The sequence below is a fragment of the Phialemonium atrogriseum genome (assembly GCF_030411735.1).
Source record: "Phialemonium atrogriseum strain 8032-3 unplaced genomic scaffold QBC33scaffold_8, whole genome shotgun sequence".
Lineage (NCBI taxonomy): Eukaryota > Fungi > Ascomycota > Sordariomycetes > Cephalothecales > Cephalothecaceae > Phialemonium > Phialemonium atrogriseum.
Window position 1 is genome coordinate 689,110 of NW_026848145.1, and position 18,413 is coordinate 707,522.

The 18,413-nt window shown below is 54.6% G+C and overlaps 9 protein-coding genes across 9 annotated transcripts; 5 read left to right on the plus strand and 4 right to left on the minus strand.

Moving 5' to 3' along the window:
* Window positions 1–145: 145 nt before the first annotated feature.
* On the minus strand, window positions 146–2,802 carry QBC33DRAFT_365410 (Ectonucleotide pyrophosphatase/phosphodiesterase family member 3). The gene is made up of 2 exons (XM_060423950.1): window positions 663–2,802; window positions 146–601 (listed from the first exon to the last, which is right to left on the minus strand). The coding sequence occupies exons 1-2, from the start codon at window positions 2,503–2,505 to the stop codon at window positions 168–170; spliced, it is 2,277 nt and encodes a 758-aa protein (XP_060285108.1). The 5' UTR covers window positions 2,506–2,802; the 3' UTR covers window positions 146–167.
* Window positions 2,672–3,673, plus strand: QBC33DRAFT_534078 (uncharacterized protein). Its single transcript, XM_060427513.1, has one exon. The coding sequence runs from the start codon at window positions 3,123–3,125 to the stop codon at window positions 3,324–3,326; it is 204 nt and encodes a 67-aa protein (XP_060285109.1). The 5' UTR covers window positions 2,672–3,122; the 3' UTR covers window positions 3,327–3,673.
* On the minus strand, window positions 3,358–4,936 carry QBC33DRAFT_577314 (kinase-like domain-containing protein; the record flags this gene model as incomplete). Its single annotated transcript, XM_060430975.1, has 5 exons — window positions 3,358–4,071; window positions 4,129–4,582; window positions 4,649–4,668; window positions 4,721–4,788; window positions 4,837–4,936. 5 exons carry the CDS (start codon window positions 4,934–4,936, stop codon window positions 3,358–3,360), a joined length of 1,356 nt encoding a protein of 451 aa, XP_060285110.1.
* Window positions 4,937–5,371: 435 nt separating this feature from the next.
* QBC33DRAFT_534082 (uncharacterized protein) lies at window positions 5,372–8,450 on the plus strand. The gene is made up of 5 exons (XM_060427514.1): window positions 5,372–5,929; window positions 6,004–6,479; window positions 6,537–6,716; window positions 6,788–6,808; window positions 6,866–8,450. The coding sequence occupies exons 1-5, from the start codon at window positions 5,730–5,732 to the stop codon at window positions 8,272–8,274; spliced, it is 2,286 nt and encodes a 761-aa protein (XP_060285111.1). The 5' UTR covers window positions 5,372–5,729; the 3' UTR covers window positions 8,275–8,450.
* On the minus strand, window positions 8,359–9,814 carry QBC33DRAFT_469436 (uncharacterized protein). The gene has a single exon (XM_060425171.1). It carries the CDS (start codon window positions 9,553–9,555, stop codon window positions 8,419–8,421), a length of 1,137 nt encoding a protein of 378 aa, XP_060285112.1. The 5' UTR covers window positions 9,556–9,814; the 3' UTR covers window positions 8,359–8,418.
* A 697-nt stretch (window positions 9,815–10,511) lies between these two features.
* QBC33DRAFT_534089 (uncharacterized protein) lies at window positions 10,512–11,125 on the minus strand. The gene has a single exon (XM_060427515.1). It carries the CDS (start codon window positions 10,920–10,922, stop codon window positions 10,608–10,610), a length of 315 nt encoding a protein of 104 aa, XP_060285113.1. The 5' UTR covers window positions 10,923–11,125; the 3' UTR covers window positions 10,512–10,607.
* An 836-nt stretch (window positions 11,126–11,961) lies between these two features.
* QBC33DRAFT_610224 (uncharacterized protein) lies at window positions 11,962–13,909 on the plus strand (the record flags this gene model as incomplete). The annotated part of the gene is made up of 4 exons (XM_060432413.1): window positions 11,962–12,704; window positions 12,754–13,243; window positions 13,280–13,292; window positions 13,357–13,909. The coding sequence occupies exons 1-4, from the start codon at window positions 12,252–12,254 to the stop codon at window positions 13,907–13,909; spliced, it is 1,509 nt and encodes a 502-aa protein (XP_060285114.1). The 5' UTR covers window positions 11,962–12,251.
* A 1,006-nt stretch (window positions 13,910–14,915) lies between these two features.
* Window positions 14,916–15,971, plus strand: QBC33DRAFT_534094 (ribosomal protein L14). Its single transcript, XM_060427516.1, has 3 exons — window positions 14,916–14,968; window positions 15,051–15,192; window positions 15,257–15,971. Exons 2-3 carry the CDS (start codon window positions 15,067–15,069, stop codon window positions 15,569–15,571), a joined length of 441 nt encoding a protein of 146 aa, XP_060285115.1. The 5' UTR covers window positions 14,916–14,968; window positions 15,051–15,066; the 3' UTR covers window positions 15,572–15,971.
* Window positions 15,972–16,281: 310 nt separating this feature from the next.
* On the plus strand, window positions 16,282–18,327 carry QBC33DRAFT_448604 (NAC-domain-containing protein; the record flags this gene model as incomplete). Its single annotated transcript, XM_060424476.1, has 6 exons — window positions 16,282–16,521; window positions 16,608–16,666; window positions 16,728–17,007; window positions 17,694–18,089; window positions 18,158–18,244; window positions 18,298–18,327. The coding sequence occupies 6 exons, from the start codon at window positions 16,282–16,284 to the stop codon at window positions 18,325–18,327; spliced, it is 1,092 nt and encodes a 363-aa protein (XP_060285116.1).
* Window positions 18,328–18,413: the final 86 nt, after the last annotated feature.

An 18,413-nucleotide genomic window follows, 5' to 3' on the forward strand; every position in this document is an offset into this window, starting at 1 on the left:
ACGGGAATACCTAATATGGAAGGTATCTGTATTGCCGCCCCCCGGCTCTCAGGCACACCTACCTACCTATGTAAGCCCCGAATACGGATTACAGATTGAAAAACGGAAAGGAGGGTATATATAGGATCCTATGCTATCTATCCATTAAACTCAAAATCCAAACCGCATCATGCCGGGCCCTTCTCGGAGCTGGTAATCTTATCCCACAACTGGTCTATCTTGCCGGTGAGCCAGTCCCAAAAATTATGTACCACATCACCATCGTCCTCATCCTCGTCCCCATTCCCCGGCTCCTCTGTCGGCGACGGGCCCGGAAGGTCCACAGCGACAGACTTGGATGAAGATGTGCTTGTCGTTGCTGCTGGAGTTGTAGTTGAAATGGGGTTTACAAGAATTGGCTTGGTTGATTTGGTAATGGATGTTACCGAGGATGCTGGGGCAGGAGAGCTAGTCGCATCCACTGGATCCGGAGGTGTTTCTAGCCCCGTGTCCGGAGACTTGTGCACCCCGATCGGGTCAAGAGGCAGACGGAGCGTGCCGTTATTCGGCATAGGCGTCAAGCCGACGGAATCGCAGAGGATGTTGTAGACCTCGATATTTTCTATTCCGGCGTTAGTTAGGTACTCTGGGTCAGAATTATTATGGTCCATGGCATCACTTACGGAACACTTCGACCTGGCTGTTAGGATGATGGGGAAACGCTGGCCCGCGGGCGACGAAGATGGCCCTCATTAGGGGATGCTCGTGGTCGTAACCATGTAGCCCCCGAGGGTGATACACCTCTCCGTTGGCCTTGGCTGCCGTTGCATCCATCTCCTCCATCTTGACAAGGGCCCAGCCAGTCTTGGGGACGATCCATAGAGGTGCGATTCGATCGTTCTTCGAGAAGTGCCACCTCTCCGGCATGTCGACGTCGCGCAGATAGACATCGATGTTGGGGTTTGTCTTGGTCTTCTCGATTAGACCATCATACATATCCTTAAGATCAGCGGGGTTCTTCGGTCTGAGCCCGACAAGGGGCCACCCATCCGTATGCTCGACCTTGTTCAAGTCGACAAGATCCTCTAACTGTATGATTCGCGACGTGTCGGTAGTAGCCATTCCGTGATCCGAGACCACAATCACGTTGACAATTTGGGTAAGGTTTCGCTCCTCAAGCCCCTTAAAGAGCTGGTCGAGCATGTCGTCAGCCATTTTTATCGTCGACCGTATTTCCGTGCTGTTCGGACCGTACTTGTGCCCGTCAGAGTCAACGTTCGGGACGTAAGCCGCCACGATCTGCGGCCTCATTTCCGCGACTTCTGCGTTGGGATCCTCCCGACCGGGCTTGTCTAAGAATTCCAAGATCCTCTTGACCTTATTGGGCAGCTTCTCCTTCCCGTCATACTTGTCCACAAAGCTTGGTTCGATTCCGAGGATATGTGCTTCGCTGCCGGGCCACATGTGGATGGCCGTCCGGATACCCTGCTTCTCTGCAGTTACCCAGAAGGGCTCTCCCATCCACCATTTGGGGTCCAGGCTGCGTTCGGGGTCGGTGTAGAAAAACTCTGATTTCAAAGCGGGATCCCAGAACGTGTTCCCGACGATCCCGTGGCTCTCTGGATACAGACCAGTTGCCAGGGTGTAGTGGTTCGGGAATGTGACGCTTGGGAACGAGGGAAGCATGTAAAGCGGCGAGATGCCTTCCCTGACGAAGGCGTTGAGCCTCGGTGTCAGCCCGCGCCGAAGGAAGTCGGCGCGAAATCCGTCCAGGCTGATAATGATGGTGGTCGGTGCGAACAGGGCCGTGCCGTTGCTCACATATTGTTGGGCGTTGGCCGACTTCTTGCGCTCAATCGACAACTTCCATGCAACCAGGGCCAGAATCGCGAAAACAACAGCAATCAGTGTGTAGATGAAGAGCCATTTCCGCCAGCTCCGACTCTTCTTTGCCTTGGCGTCTGTCAAATTGAGGAGGCCTCTCCTGTCAACCTCATCACTGTCTTCTCTGTCACTGCTTTCGCCGGTCGAGCTCCCATCCTTGATTCCACCTGCTTCCATCTCGTACATGAGCTCGCCGTCTTCGCCATCCTTAGCGTCGGTCATCAGCCTATCCTTTTTCGCCTGCCTCCTCGCCCGACGTTGCTTGCGCTTCTCCAAGACTAGGGTTTCGGCAGATGAGGTGACCAAGCCGACCGGACTCCTCGACCTGGACCGGGAATCACTCAACCTTCGGGAGAGTAGGCGTAGGGGGTTGGGAATGGGCAATCCAGACCCCAGAGTCAGGCGCTCCTGACGTCTTCGCGTTTCGGTGACCAACTGGTCGGTCTCCTCCTCTTGCATCAGCACAAGCCGATCGTGTGCCCGGAGCTCGCTGCTGTTCCTTGCCCGAAGCTGGCGCTCGTCATCGTCGCTGTCGCTGTCTTGGTCGCTTCGGATGGAGGCCGCGTCGGCGTCGTAGTCGGACGGCGAGAGGAGCGAGGGCTCGCCGCCGTCGACCCTGGTGTTTAGCGGCTGGAGCGGCATTTCGTCTCGAAGACTTAGGTTGCCATCTAGTTAGGCAGGCCCTTTTGATCCCGTCGTCGAGTTGGAATTTTCACGGATGAGGGACGCAATGGACGGAGTCCATGGAATGACAGGGCTGGCTGCTCCCTCTGTCCTGTCTGGAGTTGAGGCAATCTGACAGTTTCCCCAAGAAATTGATCCATTTACCCCTACCCTTGGGCAAAAGAATGCACCCCCCTGCTGGGATGCACCTTTCACCACCTGACCAAAGCAGGGATCTTTCCGCGCTAAAATTCCAGCTGGACCGTTCTGTCCAACGTCAGCTACTTACTACAAAGATGGGTACCTACATCCATACATAGGTATTGTAGAGGTACCTACCTTCAGGATGCCAACACCCAATTTGACATGGCAGGATGAGGCTGCATCAAGATTGGCAAATATATGGTCGCTTGCATGCACCGATACATCACGAGGGAGAGCGGGGGAGACGCCTTAAGGGAGAGGTCCATATGACTGGCGTGTTTCGTTGTCCATGTAGTGATGATAGGGATGCTGCCTTCATTTAATGGCGATGACTTCGCTCTTCCCCATTAAAATCTTCTTAGGGCATCACGCTTGCTAGTGAAGTTCGACACATGTTCGCTGAGCCGCATATTGCAGAGATCGAGGAGAAGATCGAGGACAAGATCACCTGGATTCAAAAGAAGAAGGATGGGCTGGAGGAGAAAAGTGCTACTATCGCCGATGTTCCCCAAGATCTGAAGGACCCAATGTCGAAAAGTGCGTCGCAGCCGACTGAGAACAGAGGCCGGGGTGACGCTCTTGATATCGATGAATGAGCTACGAGAGACGAGGAAATCATCGATGAACTTAATGAGGCAATAGAGGACGCGGAGCCAGAGCCGGTGGAGCTGGAGGAGGAGGAGCAGGCCCTGGAAGACTATGTGAAGGTTGTGTGATGTATTTTTCTAGCATCGGCTGGTCCTTCTCAGTGTCTGTCAGCATGCCTAGCTTCTCATCGGGTTCTTGCCGTTTCCCAGGAGACTCTTGGACCCTTTTAGTGGCCTCGCGAGGGACGAATAAGTTGTTATCCGTGAGGTATTGAGTGTATCGTTCCGAGTTCTCCAGCCGCCGCTTAACTTCAAGGGTAGACGGGCCGCCCTTCCCGTCGCGCTCAAAGAATTGGTTTACTGTGTCGGTTCGAGGAGTTTTGTAAAACACGGGATAGACTCCACGGTAGTATATGTTGAGAAAACGGTTGTGATGTCGAAGCGTAACAGCCAGAGGCAAGTCAACCCTTTTCATCAGGTTCCTTCCCCATTCCTCAGCCAGCTGGTGACAAGGTTCGGACGTAGCGGCCTTTGCCTCAAGGATGTCGTAGAACCAACGGTACTCAATCCGGTAGTGAACTCCTGCCATTGAATCGGGAGGGCGCCGGGCGATCCAGGTAGGTGGCATGAAAAACTGCCGAGGCACTGTGCTTGCCCACTCCCAGTCGATAACCCCTTGAATGTTAAGATCCTCGTCCACAATGATATTGGACCAACGCAAATCCGTATGGGCCAGCACAAAAGGACCGTGGTTCTAGCAGGGCTCGATATGGCCAAATATCCTCCCCTTCAAGTCCTCAAGTCCAAACACTTCGAGCTGCGTATTCAGTTCAGACATGTCGCTCGCAGGTAGCCGGTATTTCTGATCTAGAATGTGGTACTGATGGAAGGCAAAGTCGACCGCGGAAGCGAACCTTGCGGTTGGGACAGCTGAGTTGCCTTGGTCGATCTGTAGCTCATTGAGCTGCATGGAGAGCGAGGGCCCCAAGATGGGAGCAAGCCCGCCATCTGGGTCCGGAAGCAGGGAGCCGGCGTAGTCAAACTCCTGCTGGCGCAACTGGGCCAGGATGTCGATAAGCTGCGAGTAGAAGTGTGCCTTCCGTTCTCGGGACTCTTTCACGAAAGCCAAAATATCAAGAGAATGGCCAGGGATATACTCAAGGATAATATAGGCAAGTCCTGTAGGGTTAAGTTTGTCCACAGTCCCCCCTCGTCCAAAACCACAGACATGAGGTAGGGGGATAGTGGTCTTGCTTTCGAGATATCTAGCAACCAACCAATTAGCTCCCACCAGTGGGGTACAGGTTGAGAAAACATTGGACATAACTCACCGCATGGTAGCGACTTCGCTCTGGATTTTGTCCCCAGACATTGTGAATGGAAGGCTCCAAGGGAATTCTCACCACCCATTTCGTATTCTCATCGACAAACTCGACAAAGAAACAGACGTTGTAGCTCCCGCTCGCGGCATCTTGAAATATTCAGCAAGGCTTCGAGTTGTTATGTCGGGATGCCAAACCGCAGACGGCAATTGGATCAGTTGAGTCAACGAAGGCCTTTACTTTGTCCTCTTTTTGCTGGGCGGTCGGTGGATAACAGTCCACCGTCTGAGGAGCCATCGTTGGGGTTAGTGGATCGAAAAAGCCACCGAGGTTTGATGTATCAGACATGGATGGAAAGGCGTTGCATGATCCGTGCAAAAGGATTCAGTCAAGCCACCCAGCCTGCCTAGCCACACCACCTTTCAAGGATCCCATCGACCGTTGTTGTTCCCACTGTATCCCGACAATGTTGAGCTTGAGATAGTTAAACGCCATGAGAGAAAGTGACGATTCCACGAATGAGTTAGTTTGGCTCTGGTGGAAAGGGCCGGGCCCGGGAGACTAGATGACAGGCGGCCTTGGCGCTGGAAAGCCGGGACTGGTGGATTCTTGGCTCCCCTGTCAATTGGACGCCTTGGCTATCGATGCGCCGAGAAGGGCAACGCACACGCCAAGCATATTCCGCGGCCGCAACAGCTTTAATGTGTAGGTACCATAGTAAATACTTGTGACGCCAAGATGTGTCTTGCGATAAAATATCTAGACGATATATATTGTGAATATGGGTAGGCAGCGGAAGTTCAACGAACAAATGGCCATCCAGAACAGCCTTACTACCCTGCAGGGTTAGGTATCTCTTTTCGGTTTTATTGGCAAACTCCGGAGCGGGGGGGCAGCAATGAGGTGTGTGTGCAGCAGACAAGACGCCAGGCTCACCAGGACTCAGCTGAAACCTGTGGGAATCTCGGAGATTCGAAGTTCATGCCATCAAACACTGCACTACTGGCTCCATGTCCCCTCTCAAGCCCAAGGCCACGTCCGTCGCTGGACATAATTAGAGCTGCTGCCATTGGTTGTTTCGGAGGACACCATGGTTCAAACGGCCGGCGATTCCCCGAATTCGGTGATCTGGCGGCGGCCCTTTGGACTCCCAGACGTCCGGGACTCTCCTACTTCCCCCGCATCTCTGGGATCCCGGAGCAACAGCTGGAACAGCCGGGATGAGGTTGTCCGACGATTTTCCGAGCCTGCAGCTCCCTCCGACATACTTAAGACCGACAGATATATCAAGTATGGGCATGTCCGTTTGGTTGGCTTTGACGGTTTGGCACCTGGCGAACACAGTGACACTGACGATTGCCTAGACGCGCCGCAGATGCATACAGCGATGCCGTGGCCAAGTTGCGCCAGACTCTGAAGAAGGCAGATGTCGACACCATCTTGTCCGTATCCGCCTCGACGAAACCCGAATTATACAAGGTGGCTCTGAGCATACAAAAAGACCAGAACGATGTCCTGGACAGGCGGAAGATTGCCAAGTTTGTGGACGTCCTGGACCACTACTCGGGCTGTTTTGACGTGCTTTCGCAATGCGACTTTTCCTACATGACTCTGATCTGGGGCGTCCTGAAGTTTGGTCTCATCATGGCGAAGAACCATCACGATATGCTCTATAAGTTTACAGACATGATGGTCGAGATCGGTCTCAACTTGTCACGAGTCGAGCTGTACAGGCATATCTTCCCGACTGGGCGCATGATGGAGCTAGTGTCGGAGCTGTACGCTGCAGTGATAGAGTTCCTGCACGAGACTATTGTGTATGCCCAGAAGAAGACCATCAGTGAGTTCCATGCGCCCCTGACCAAAGTTGTTGACTAACTCCTGATGTCGCCAATAGAGAAATACTTCTCCTCTTTCTCGAAGCCCTTCGACCTCCAGCATGGCCGAGTGGTGGAGAGGATACGAAGGTTACAGCAGTGCATCGAAGACGACGCCCGAGCTGGTGCTTTGGTCCTGCAGCTCATCCAGACCAAGAGCCTAGCAAGACACAGAGTGGATCTATCTCTTCGCAGAGATCGTGAGCAGCCATTTTTTCTTCCCGCTTGCAAATGGGACTGGGACACAACTGACTTGCGTCACTGTTGGCAGACTACGAAACCACGCTGAGAGGTGGGAGATCTATGGTTGTCTGTTCTCTTCGCTCCTAGTACTGACAGGCCTATATAGACATTCACGAAGGACACACCACGCCCCTGTTTTTAGAAATCAAGAGGACGCTTTTCCACGGTTTCGAAATCGAGGCTGGATATCATGAACAATTAGCGGCCACCTTCAAGTTTACATCTTCGCCGGCGTGGGCACATTGGCTGAGCATCGAGCAGCAATATGTCCCGTCGCGATTCTCGCACGAGACGACCATAGTGCAGGCCGAATGCGACGCGCCTGACGCCGGAACGTGTCTCCAATGGGTCGCCCAGGTAAGGTCCGAATGTCCGCACGTGGTCTCGGCCTACCTGCTCTGGGCCCGCGGCATGACGGCCCAGTCCGCCATCGCCTCCATCCTCTTCCAGATGCTCCAGCAACGCCCGCAGGTCCTCTCGACCGCCGGGCTGACCATGAAGTCGTTCCACTCGGCCAACTCGTCCCTGCCGAAGCTGTGGTCGCTCTTCCTCCACCTGGTCCGATCCCTCGGCGGCCTCATGGTCTACATCTCGATTGGGTCGGTGGGCCAGGAGGAGTTTGGCATCGTGCAGAAGTTCGTGGACCTGTGCTCGAAGTGGGACGGGCCGCCGATAAACGTGATCTTGATCCACCCGTTTGACGAGAACTTTGCGAAAGTCGAAGACTGCGTCGACCTAGACGAGAAGTACGACGTGCACCCCTCCCTGACCACGACGGATGCCCTGCACCACGTCGTGCTCCTGAAGCTGAACGTGCACGACGAGCTATCGGACACGGTGCAGGTGGTCTTGTGGGAGGCGCTGTGGCGCGAGGTGCGTTACGCCGTCATTGGGATTGCCGTCACGCAGGCGATCGAGGAGATCACGACGAGCGCGGAGATCTTGATGGGGGAGAAGGGATGCGACGAGCGAGTCGGGAGCTTGTGGATGTCGACGGTCTCGAAATGGGCCAAGAATAAAAGGGTGGTCAACACCATCAGGGAGCAGATCCAGCGACATCTGGATCTCGTCGACCTCCACCTCCCGTCCGAGGTCCGGATGCGGATGGTGCGGATGGTGGAGGGCGCCGTCTCGGATGGGATCGGCGGAAACGGCGAGGTGGCAGAGCTGTCGAAAGCTCTGAGAGATGGGAAGTCGAAGCCTCTGCTTGAGGACCAGCGGAGTGGCATCTGGAAGAACATCCAGGACGCCATCAAACCGGCCACATTCCAAATGTTTTCGCATTCGATCCGGGGTCTGATGGACGGGGTTCTCACCGACTACCTCGATGATCCGCCCGAGACGCAGAGCGAGGCCAGGAACTCGTTACAGGAACTTCACAGAGCCCAGTTTGGTTGGAACGGCAAGTGGAAGACATCATTTCTGGATACCAAAGAGCCCATTGTAGAGGGCATAGTCGCTTCCATCGATGCTGGCTTCGTGGAAGTGGTCGACGCTATCATGGCGAACCTTTGATTTCGAGCAGAGTTAGTTGAGTTCGGGCAAGTCATTGCACGGGTACGATGCTAGGCGTTTAGGTCTCTGGATAGAGCAGGTAGGCAGGTATCAGTGGAACAGCGTGGTGCCCGGAGTTAAATAGGTAGTTCTCGTCCAAATACATCAACACCAACAATAGTAGTAATTGTCTTCCCAGATGGTATCCCGCTTATCCTCCCCCCTCCACCTAAAGCTCGGTATGCTCCCGTCAAGCCTCTCGTCCAGCACAAGCTTCACGCTATCCTCGTGGGCATTTCCGACCGCCTTGCACGCGACCGTGACCTCCCCGTCGGGGTTCCACACGAGCACCTTCTGCAGGCCCCAGGCGCTCGCCTCGGCCAGCGCCGCCTCCAGCAGCGCCTTGAGGGCCGCGATCCGCTCCCCGGCCTCCCCGCCGCCGTCGTGCGTCGCCACCAGGCGCATCACTTTGAGTTTCTTCTCCCGCCAGTCGTGGTCCCACACCACCCACGCCTTTCCGTCCGCCGTCACCGCCCCGCGCCGCTCCACAGACACCCCGAAGAGCTTGCGCGCCATGAAGTCCTCGCGCGCAAGCTGCCACGAGATCTGCGCGAAGCTGGGCACGAACGCCACACGCGCCATCCCGGCGCCGCCGCCGCCGGCCGGGAGGGGCGCGCCGAGCCGCGACTCCAGCAGCGCCTCGTCGGCGGCGCAGAGCGGCGGCAGGTCCGAGCGGGCGAGCGGGCGGGTGGCAGGCGGGTCGGAGGGGACGAAGGGCTGGAGGCCCGAGTCGGGGCCGGGCTCGGCGGGCGAGGGCGGCTCCAGGTGCAGGGTGGCCTGGTCGCTGGGGAAGGCGGGCCAGCCGAGGTTGCCGTAGTAGTGCCTGCCGATGTCGCTGTACAGGGCGCTGCAGTCGGCCTCGCGGTCGAGGAACTCCTGCACCTTGGCCAGCATGAGGGTCGCCATCCCCTGACGCCGGTAGGCTGGGTCCGTGTAGACGCTCGCGATGCCGTAGCCGACGCCGCGCCGGACGGGCTCGCCCGGGGCGCCCGCGATCAGGACGGGCTTGCGCGTCGTCTCGCAGCTGGCGACGATGGTGGACGGGTCGGACTTGAGGTGAAGGACCCAGTACTTGCACCCGCCGTCCCGCGCGAGCTCCTGCTGCGAGAGGTGCTTCTCCCGCTCGAGATAGTCGGGGAGGGACAGCGGCGGCGCCCACGACACGCCGTTGAGTTCCCAGGCCCGTCTCTGCTGTTCCGGGGTCGCCTCGGCGAACACGACATCCGATGGGCTCAGCGTCATGGTATCTGAAAGTTCCTGGTCTTGATGGACCTGGGAAAATGAGCTTGAGAATCGCTCGTGAGCGTTTCGCAGAGGACTTGGCTGTTGAGCTTTTACAAGGAGCTGCTATACTTGAGAGAAGGCAGTGAGGGATATATATATCCAGGCAAGATCCCGGGGCTACAACTTTGAGGTTTCGCAAGAGGTCGATAATGAGGTGCGGCCTTGGAGTTGTCGAAACCCAAATCACCGAGAGCAGATCCTATTTCAGTCAAAGTACAGAGGGGTTTTTGGCCTGCTGAAAATGGCAGCCTTGACCAACCATTTTCTCCAAAAGTTCAAAACACCCACCCCACAAACGTATGCTTAGCGCACACATTAGCGGGCGGCACAGCTCCAAGCGCTGCGCATGAGAAGCTTGTTTTTCTTAGTGGTTTTAGAGATATAATGGCTTTTAGAGATATTCACGGAGGTAAGTAGGTGGTGACACGTTAAAGATCCCATGCTAATGATGTGGTACAGAAAGATCATGATACGTTTTTGCAGAATGGGTTACAACAGCCGTCCTCCTTTTGGAGCAGAGACAGATGTGGTAAGATACGTTGCGGGTGGTTAACTTAGAAGGGAAGACTGAGAGCGGGACAGGCAGCCCTTTTAGGATGCCTGCTGGTTGAGTTGGGAGATGTACAGGGACGGCCTGGCGCCCGTCAGTGCTGCCTGCCTGCCTCTTCCGGCCCCTGTATTGTCTTGTCTGCCTTGTCGCACTGGGGAGAGCTCTGGTGGTGCGAGCTGGCTATTCCATTGTAAAGCCCCACGTTGACTGTGCTTCAGGGGCTTTGGTGCCAACAAATAGGGGACCTGAATTCCCAAACCCACGAAAGCGATGCGCTGGTTGATGGGGAGGCACCGCTGGTTGCCCCTCTCAAACATCACCACATCTACGCATAGCTCAGTTCCTTCAGGACTTAGAGCTCAAGATTTGCGCGGTCCTCTTTGGTGAACCTCCCGGGAGCTTTGGCATCATCTTTGCGAAGCTAACCTCGACGAAGATCTGAAGATTTACTTCTCTTCTTCTAAGCAGCGCTAGGTGGCCTGGCATTATCGAGGCACCCGTGACCTGCCCAGATACCTCCCACCTTGTCTAGTCGTTTCAGCTTACCCTCCATCTCACAGAGATACCGTTCTGTCCCTTCAGCGCCCAAGTCAAAGGCGAGCCGCACCATCTGGTGGACCAGGCCCCCATCTGCCTCTGGCAAGCCGCCAAGCTTCGTGAAGCAGGCACATATCCTCGACGCCGGGCTATCTAGCACTTCGGCGATTGAGCCTCCGAGAGACCGCCCCTTCTTCCGAAGTTCTATCTCGGCGTCTCGGAACTTCTGGGCGTACATTTTTTGAGCAGGCTCCTGCCGCAACACGTTCCTATACGCACGGTGATCGGGATTTGGAGGATGTCTTTGATCTCCGCGTCCGACCCCAGCAGCGGAAAGGGCATCGGGTAGTGGTAGACCTGCCACGGCGCGGTTTGGGTGAACTCCCAGTCGATGATCGCCTGGAAGTTGAATTCGTCGTCGACAAGGATGTTCTGTGTGCCAAGATCCATGTGATTCAGAGGGAATTGCCCCTCAGCGTCACTATCGTCGAATAGGGTAGTGTTTTGTATGATGTCGCGAAAGACAAAGGCACCAAGCGTGGTGAAGGACAACACGCCATTCGAATCCGCATCCGACATATCCAGCTTGATAACTGCGGCGTCTCCCATAGCAGTGAAGTACTCAGCCGTACTAGAGAAAGGGCCGTCGCACCTCAGCCCTTCGGCCGAGGCGGTGGCCAACCTGTCAATAACAGGCTCTCCACACGGAACCGATCCGCAGCTGGGGCTTGATCCGGTCCCTTCCGGAATCCCTGAGCATTCCGGGTTGCAGGTCGAGCCGTTGACGACGGAGGTCCGTCCGCCAAGGCTTCAGTTTCAGAAGATTGGCGGACCGATAGCTGGAACTCGATTCCGCAGAGTGGTGAGCCCTTCTCTGTCGAAGGATATTTGACCAGCATCTGCGCCGCCGGACGCACGCTCATCCTTCCTACGCTTATCCCACGCCCAACTCAATGTAGGGTCTTGATACATCCAGAGCATGCCTGCTCGGGGCGCCCGAGAGCTGTCGAGGCCGGTGAGTCTCTTCCCGAGTTAGAGTTGGCCATAAGTCGAGGAGCCAGGGGTTTGATAGAGATGAACTAGACAAGGATCAAATAGAATTCGCCCGGACTACCTTATTCTTTCTTTTTGTCAACCAATGATCACAAACTGGGATGGTATGAGACTTTGCTTTCGCTTATGAAGTTTTCGAATTGCATCATTGACTAACTTCACGCGTATACCGTCCCTGACTTCCCCAGTAATATATCATCGAACATAATCATGTTAGATACTGAAAACGATGTGTCCGATGTTCCCATTAGGTTAGGTGTGAGAGACCATTGTCTCTGTCCACCAACCAATGAGCAATCCGCTCGGCTCGGGACGAGGCGAGATGAGCAGGCTCCGCACCTTCTTCCGTTGCGGTCTGCTACTGGCAAGGATTTGCCTTTCATTGGTGATTGCTGCCAGTTATCACTACTTGTGAACGATATTGTACTGTTACCCAAGAGGCTGCGTGTTCCAATCATTGGGCTACGAGAAGGTCTTTCACTGCGATGAAGCATCATCGCCAGTCCTCGTGCCAATGGAGACCACTTTGCCACTCCTTAAAGGGAGAATCACTCTTCAAGAGGCGCTAGAAGAAGACGAAGATGTCATCAAGAATCTGTCCTACCCTGAGAAGCGGGCTATCTTTTGGCTCTATCTCGACCGCCGGCGTTCCCAAATCGCCGAAATCGTTTCCCGCCACCTGAACATTCCCCTAGCAGCCTTTCAGCTTGGAGAACTCGGAGAGTGGATTCACGGCAGTTTCAATGCATGCATCCCCATCCATATCACCCATCCGCCCCGGCCAAATCTTCCCCGACGAGTCATTATTCGATTTCCCCTGCCATACAAGACTGGGGAAGAATACTTCCCTGGCAATGTTGATGAGAAGCTACGCTGCGAAGCAGCCACCTACATCTGGTTGCAGAGCAACTGTCCTGCTGTTCCTATACCCCGCCTCTATGGCTTTGGCTTCCCTGGAACACAATCGGTATTTAATCCTGACCCTTGGCATACCACACGCTAACCAGTATGTACAGTTTACAGCGCTTGAAAATGAACCATTCTACAACCGCATGATATGGTACTTCCGTAGTGTTACATCATGGATGTCTGGACATACTCTTTCCCCTTACTTTGCACACTCTCGTCGGAGTCTCCTTGAGGTCGGGTACCTGGTCATAGAACATGTGGACGAGGGCAAGATGCTTTCCCAGTCATGGAAGGAGTGCCAGGGCGATCAGGCCCGGAGGGCCAACCACTTCCAGGATCTATCTCGGATAATTCTCTCCCTTGCAAAACTCCGGCTTCCACGAATAGGCTCATGGACAATGAATGATCAAGGCGTCCCCTCTCTAACCAACCGTCCACTTACCTTCCAACTTCATCAGTTGGAAAACCTCCAGATTTCGACAGACATACCACGGGATTTTACATACATGTCAGTAGACCCATACTGCTTGGACATATTCGCATGCCACGACAATCGTATTCGGCACCAGCCAAACTCGATTCATCACCAAACCGATGGTGAGGCGCAGATGGCTGCCTTAACGACCATGCGAGCTCTGCTTCCGAAGTTCACCAGCCGACATCTCCGCGGGGGTCCTTTTATCCTTACCTTCTACCGACCTGCACCAGAGCAATATCTTCGTCGACGATGACTGGCATATCACCTGCCTAATCGACCTTGAGTGGGCATGCGTCCATCCTATTGAGATGCTCAGCCCGCCATACTGGCTTTCAAGTCCAGGTATTGGCAAATCCGCTCCAGGCATTGACGAACTCATAGGTGATGATCTCGACAAATACGCCAGGGCACACAAGGAATTCATGGATGCATTTGAAACAGAAGAACTGGCACTGTACAAGTCCGACGAATACACAAATATCCTCCAAACATGCTGGGAGACCGGGAGCTTCTGGTACTCTCAAGCTTTGGATTGTCCAAGCGCACTTTACGCCATATTCATGTTCCATATCCAACCAAAGTTCGCAGACCTCAGCAACACAGCTCTCGACGAGTTTAGCCAAGTGGTCATGCCTTACTGGGACCGCGACACCCCCAACTTCATCTCGTCCAAGGTAAAGCAACAGGAACACTATTCCAACCAAATCAGGAAGGTCTTTGCTGCTGCGTCTCCGAATTTGCCGACCAAAAGAGACGAGGACCATGAGGCTCCACATGCACATTGATAGGCATCGTCCCTGGTGGACCTGGTCGCCTGCCAATGACAATTCCATTCAGCACTAGGGGTAGTTGAGCTACTCCATTTTCAATACCCAGCCAGCCATGGGGAAAACTGCGGCGTGGATTACGCCCTGCTGCTGGCTCGACGTTGCTGGCTCGAGCCTCGGGCTTGGGATTATAAATGGCGGAGCTAAGGATATTTTCGCCAACACTCTGTTGTATGGTGTGCACATGGAAAAAGCGCGCTCTAGGGGCCAGCTTCATTGTCTCCTAGCCTGGGAGTCGACAACACAAGATGGAGCACTGGATATTCAGGGGCGGTAATGGGTCGTGGCTCTCTTTGAGCTGCTGTGGAGAGTCTCCAATCTACTGTAGTTTTGGCCTGACGTACCATTCTCATCCAGTCTAAGGCCTCTCTTGTCGAGGAACAACCTGTGCCTTTCTTTACATGTAATCCTTCGTGCTTTCTCTCCTACTTCGCTCCATCCAACAACACCATCTCCCCGTAACTTGTTGTCCTCAAGCATCACGGCATATTCCACAGTAGCGGATGGTAAACACCGGTGAGGGCAGGGTAAGCCAAGGGGGACGAACCGCGGCCACCTTGTCAGAAAAATCCCAGGGCAGAAGCTCTGGCATACAATACTGAGCCTCCATGTTCCCATGCTCGCCGGGATGTCAGTTTGGTCATAAAACGGACAAGCCGTGGCTTCTCCAAGGACGAAGAATGGACTCGCATGGTTCGCTGGTGTGGCCATCTGCATTCCGAATAATGATATACTGCCTCGGTCTCAGTTCCGACGCCCCTGGAATTACAAAATTGTTGATGAGTACGGAATATGTACACTGCATTCAAACACTGTCTTGCCAGCTGCCAGGCCCTGCTAAGATCTTGGGAAAATCTGAGGTGGGGCTCTTCGGACCGGTTGAATGTGCTTCCGCGAGTCTTAGGGCTCTGAATTGCCATGGCGAATTTCGCCTGCGCACCAAATAGCAACCCACTTCGAATCCAGAGCAGTGACAGGAATCATATCAACCACAAAATTTCTCGGACGCCATATCAGGTTCGCAATACCTCCACCTCGACTTTTTCCTGCATCGGGAGCCCTCTTGAGCAATCGGACTAACGCATCTCCTCGAATACAGTCGGAATCCCTTCACGATGGCGGCAGAAATTATCGCGTCGAACTGGAAGCAGGTCGAGGTCGGCAGGGTAGTCCTCCTCCAGGGCGACGGCCCCTACGCCGGCCGCCTCGCTACGATCGTCGAGATCATTGACCACAAGCGGGTATGCAGCGGCATACGCGGAGCGACGCATTTCTAGCAGAGCTGAATAATTGACTTGGAAACAGGGACTCATCGACGGCCCGTCCTCAGACGCCGCGCTCGCCGTTCCCCGTCAGCCATTCTCCTTCTCCAACCTCCTTCTTTCGGCATTCGTTATCGAGAACCTTCCCCGTGGTGCGCGCACAGCAACCGTCAAGGCGGCGTGGGAGAAGGCCGGCATCGACGCGAAGTGGAAGGAGAGCAACTGGGCCAAGAAGCGTGTCCAGCAGGACCGACGGAAGGCGCTCACGGACTTCGACCGGTTCAAGGTCATGCGGCTCAAGAAGCAGCGCCGGTTCGAGCAGCGGAAGGCGCTGGCGAAGGTTAAGGCTTCGGCATAGAGCCGCTGCTTATAGAGGGGACACGTTGGGCTAGCATGGTTCAGAGGGGAGGATGGTATCCTGGAACGGTCTGCATGAACATCAGCATTCGGGTTGCTGGATTCCTTTGATTCGTTTTCGGGGCACCTGTATGTCACATCATCAAGGTGACGGCGTCAATGATATGGAAAATGCGAAATCAAGACAAATCGGTCTGTGGCTCTGCTTGTCTGTGTGACAGCGCTCTTCGTAGAACGACTACACGCCATCCTGGACCGGACCATGATAGTATTTTACAATCCTAATGCTTCTACGGTCACTTTAATCAGCCTTGAGGGCTAGAATTGCTATCACAAGTCGTTAAAAGACATTCAACCGCCAGATCCAACTTTTGAGTAATTGTCTTGAATGATTACCTAATACAGTTTAGCGTTTGTCCTCCGCAGCCCTAGCTACCTCGGGAAAGGTACCTCCCAGAATTTGCTCTTTCGGTCTGGCAAGCCAACATTTTGCCCACAACCGCTGTGAAACTTCCCACGTTGTCCAGGAATAGTCGCCCAGGACCAAACACATCAATGTGAGTCGAGACATCCATAATTCGACAGTTGCTGGCTTTGGCCATTTCTCCAGGGCCCTGTTTTACTAGCCTTTCCTGGCGATGCTTCTTGGTTCACTGCCTTTTTTGTGCGGCTTAGCTGACGGCGCAATCTCGTTAACCACAGCTTCCAAAGATGTCGAACCCACGAGTTGAGGAGCTCTCTGATGACGAGCCCAAGAAGACGACGGTCGAGGAGCTCGAGGATGATAGCAGCTCCGACTCGGAGATCGAGGCTGGCGACTCGAGCCTCCCCGCCGGCTCTACCGCTGTGATCCACTCCCGTAACGAGAAGAAGGCCCGCAAGGCGTTGGAGAAGGTTCACCTCACCCGCGTCACCGGCATCACTCGTGTCACCCTCCGCCGACCCAAGAACGTGAGTAGGGCCATCGCAGACCCTCGAGGGCTGTAGACCAGTCTATATCAACCATTTGAGCTTGGGAAACTTACACATGATTTCAGATCCTCTTCGTCATCAACAACCCCGAGGTCTACAAGTCTCCCAACAGCAACACCTACATGTAAGTTGGGTCGACCTTACAGGCGGACGCTAGAACGGTAACCTGACCACGTCTACTATAGTGTCTTTGGTGAGGCCAAGATCGAGGACCTCAATGCGAGCGCCCAGGCAGCCGCTGCTCAGCAGCTAGCCAGCCAAGGCCACGACCACGACCACGCTGGCCACACCCACGGCGAGTCCAGCAAGGAAGAGGGCGAGAAGAAGGAAGAGGAGGAAGAGGATGACGGCGAAGAGGTTGATGCCGAGGGTATCGAGGACAAGGATATCGAACTCGTCATGACCCAGGCCGGAGTATCTCGCAATAAGGCGATCAAAGCATTGAAAGAGAATGACAACGACATAGTCAACTCGATCATGGCTTTGAGTATCTGACGAGATCGTCCTTTTTCCTCGACAACATCCCGATCTTCAATAGCACTATAAGCTCATCCACTGTCTGCGGCAGATTCGTGCTCGTGGGCCCGGAAAGGAGGAATGGTTTTCTAACTGTAAAACAATGCGCCTCAAGTTTCTCTCCATGAATAATGATATTATCCTGAGGGGAGCCTCTTTGTGCGCATCTTCAAACCCCCATGCATGCTATTCCGCTGGGAGCTGTCGTTCACTTTTTTCGACATCTTGAATTGTTGACCACCTTGGGTCGATGAGTGACTGCACCACGTAGTTATAAAAATCCTGTGAAATGGACACTCCCATATTAATTATATCGTTATACCCCATACCCGCTTCATCATCAATCATTAACCCAAGGTGCGCGCCTCGTGTAAAATCACGTGATCTCCCTTCCCCGACCGACCGTGCTTCAAGTTCGGCAAAGCTGAGAAGATCTAACTCCAGTTCAACCTCCACTGTTCCAAGACACCAGAACAACCACAATCATGGCCGCAGTAAGTAAAATCATGCCAATTGAGACCCTTGTCATCTGTTATGACTATCCGTTCACCACCCGGTCTCTACCACGCCAATTCCCGCCCCAAGACCCGCGGATGAACTTTTGACGATGAGCTAATTTTCCGTCCCCCTCGCAGCGATCCGCCGCGCTCAAGCTCGACTGGGCTAAGGTCACCACATCCCTTGGCCTCCGCGGCCAGACGGTGTCGGGGCTGCAGGCCTTCAAGAAGCGCAATGACGACGCCCGCCGGAAGGTGCAGATGCTAGCCGAGCTCCCGACCTCGGTTGACTTCGCGCAGTACCGCGGCGTGCTCAAGAACCAGGCCGTCGTCGACGAGATCCAGAAGCGGTTCACCGCCTTCAAGCCCGCCACCTACGACCTCAACCGCCAGCTCAAGGCCATCGAGGCCTTCGAGGTCGAGGCCGTCCGGAACGCCGAGGCTACCAAGGAGAAGGTCGACCTGGAGCTGAAGGATTTGGAGAACACGCTCAAGAACATTGAGGAGGCCCGGCCGTTCGAGGACCTCACTGTGGTATGTCACGGGCTGATGAACCGCTCGAATTGTTTGGAAGAGGTCACGTTACTGATCACGGAGAATAGGACGAAGTCGCTGCTGCCGAGCCGTCGATCGACGAGAAGACCGCCAAGCTCGTTTCCAAGGGACGCTGGTCGGTGCCAGGATACAAGGTACGTCTTCTACGAGCATCTCGAGACCTCGCAGAGACTAATTGCAATGACAGGAAAAATTCGGCGATCTCTCCATCCTATAGACAACCTGACCGTTCCGTCCCCTTTGTGTACTCTAGCGATGTAGATAGCAGAACCCCGTCAAGGCAGGGCGGTAGAATTGCATGCA

Bases quoted from the DNA above. Each gene is read 5' to 3' on its own strand.
- QBC33DRAFT_534078 (XM_060427513.1), top strand. From the start codon at position 3,123: ATGTTCGCTGAGCCGCATATTGCAGAGATCGAGGAGAAGATCGAGGAC.
- QBC33DRAFT_469436 (XM_060425171.1), bottom strand. From the start codon at position 9,555: ATGACGCTGAGCCCATCGGATGTCGTGTTCGCCGAGGCGACCCCGGAA.
- QBC33DRAFT_534082 (XM_060427514.1), top strand. From the start codon at position 5,730: ATGGTTCAAACGGCCGGCGATTCCCCGAATTCGGTGATCTGGCGGCGG. The intron at 5,930-6,003 runs GTATGGGCATGT...ACGATTGCCTAG, and splicing joins AAGACCGACAGATATATCAA to ACGCGCCGCAGATGCATACA. The intron at 6,717-6,787 runs GTGAGCAGCCAT...CACTGTTGGCAG, and splicing joins TCTATCTCTTCGCAGAGATC to ACTACGAAACCACGCTGAGA.
- QBC33DRAFT_534094 (XM_060427516.1), top strand. From the start codon at position 15,067: ATGGCGGCAGAAATTATCGCGTCGAACTGGAAGCAGGTCGAGGTCGGC. The intron at 15,193-15,256 runs GTATGCAGCGGC...ACTTGGAAACAG, and splicing joins AGATCATTGACCACAAGCGG to GGACTCATCGACGGCCCGTC.
- QBC33DRAFT_534089 (XM_060427515.1), bottom strand. From the start codon at position 10,922: ATGTACGCCCAGAAGTTCCGAGACGCCGAGATAGAACTTCGGAAGAAG.
- QBC33DRAFT_365410 (XM_060423950.1), bottom strand. From the start codon at position 2,505: ATGCCGCTCCAGCCGCTAAACACCAGGGTCGACGGCGGCGAGCCCTCG. The intron at 602-662 runs GTAAGTGATGCC...ACGCCGGAATAG, and splicing joins CAGCCAGGTCGAAGTGTTCC to AAAATATCGAGGTCTACAAC.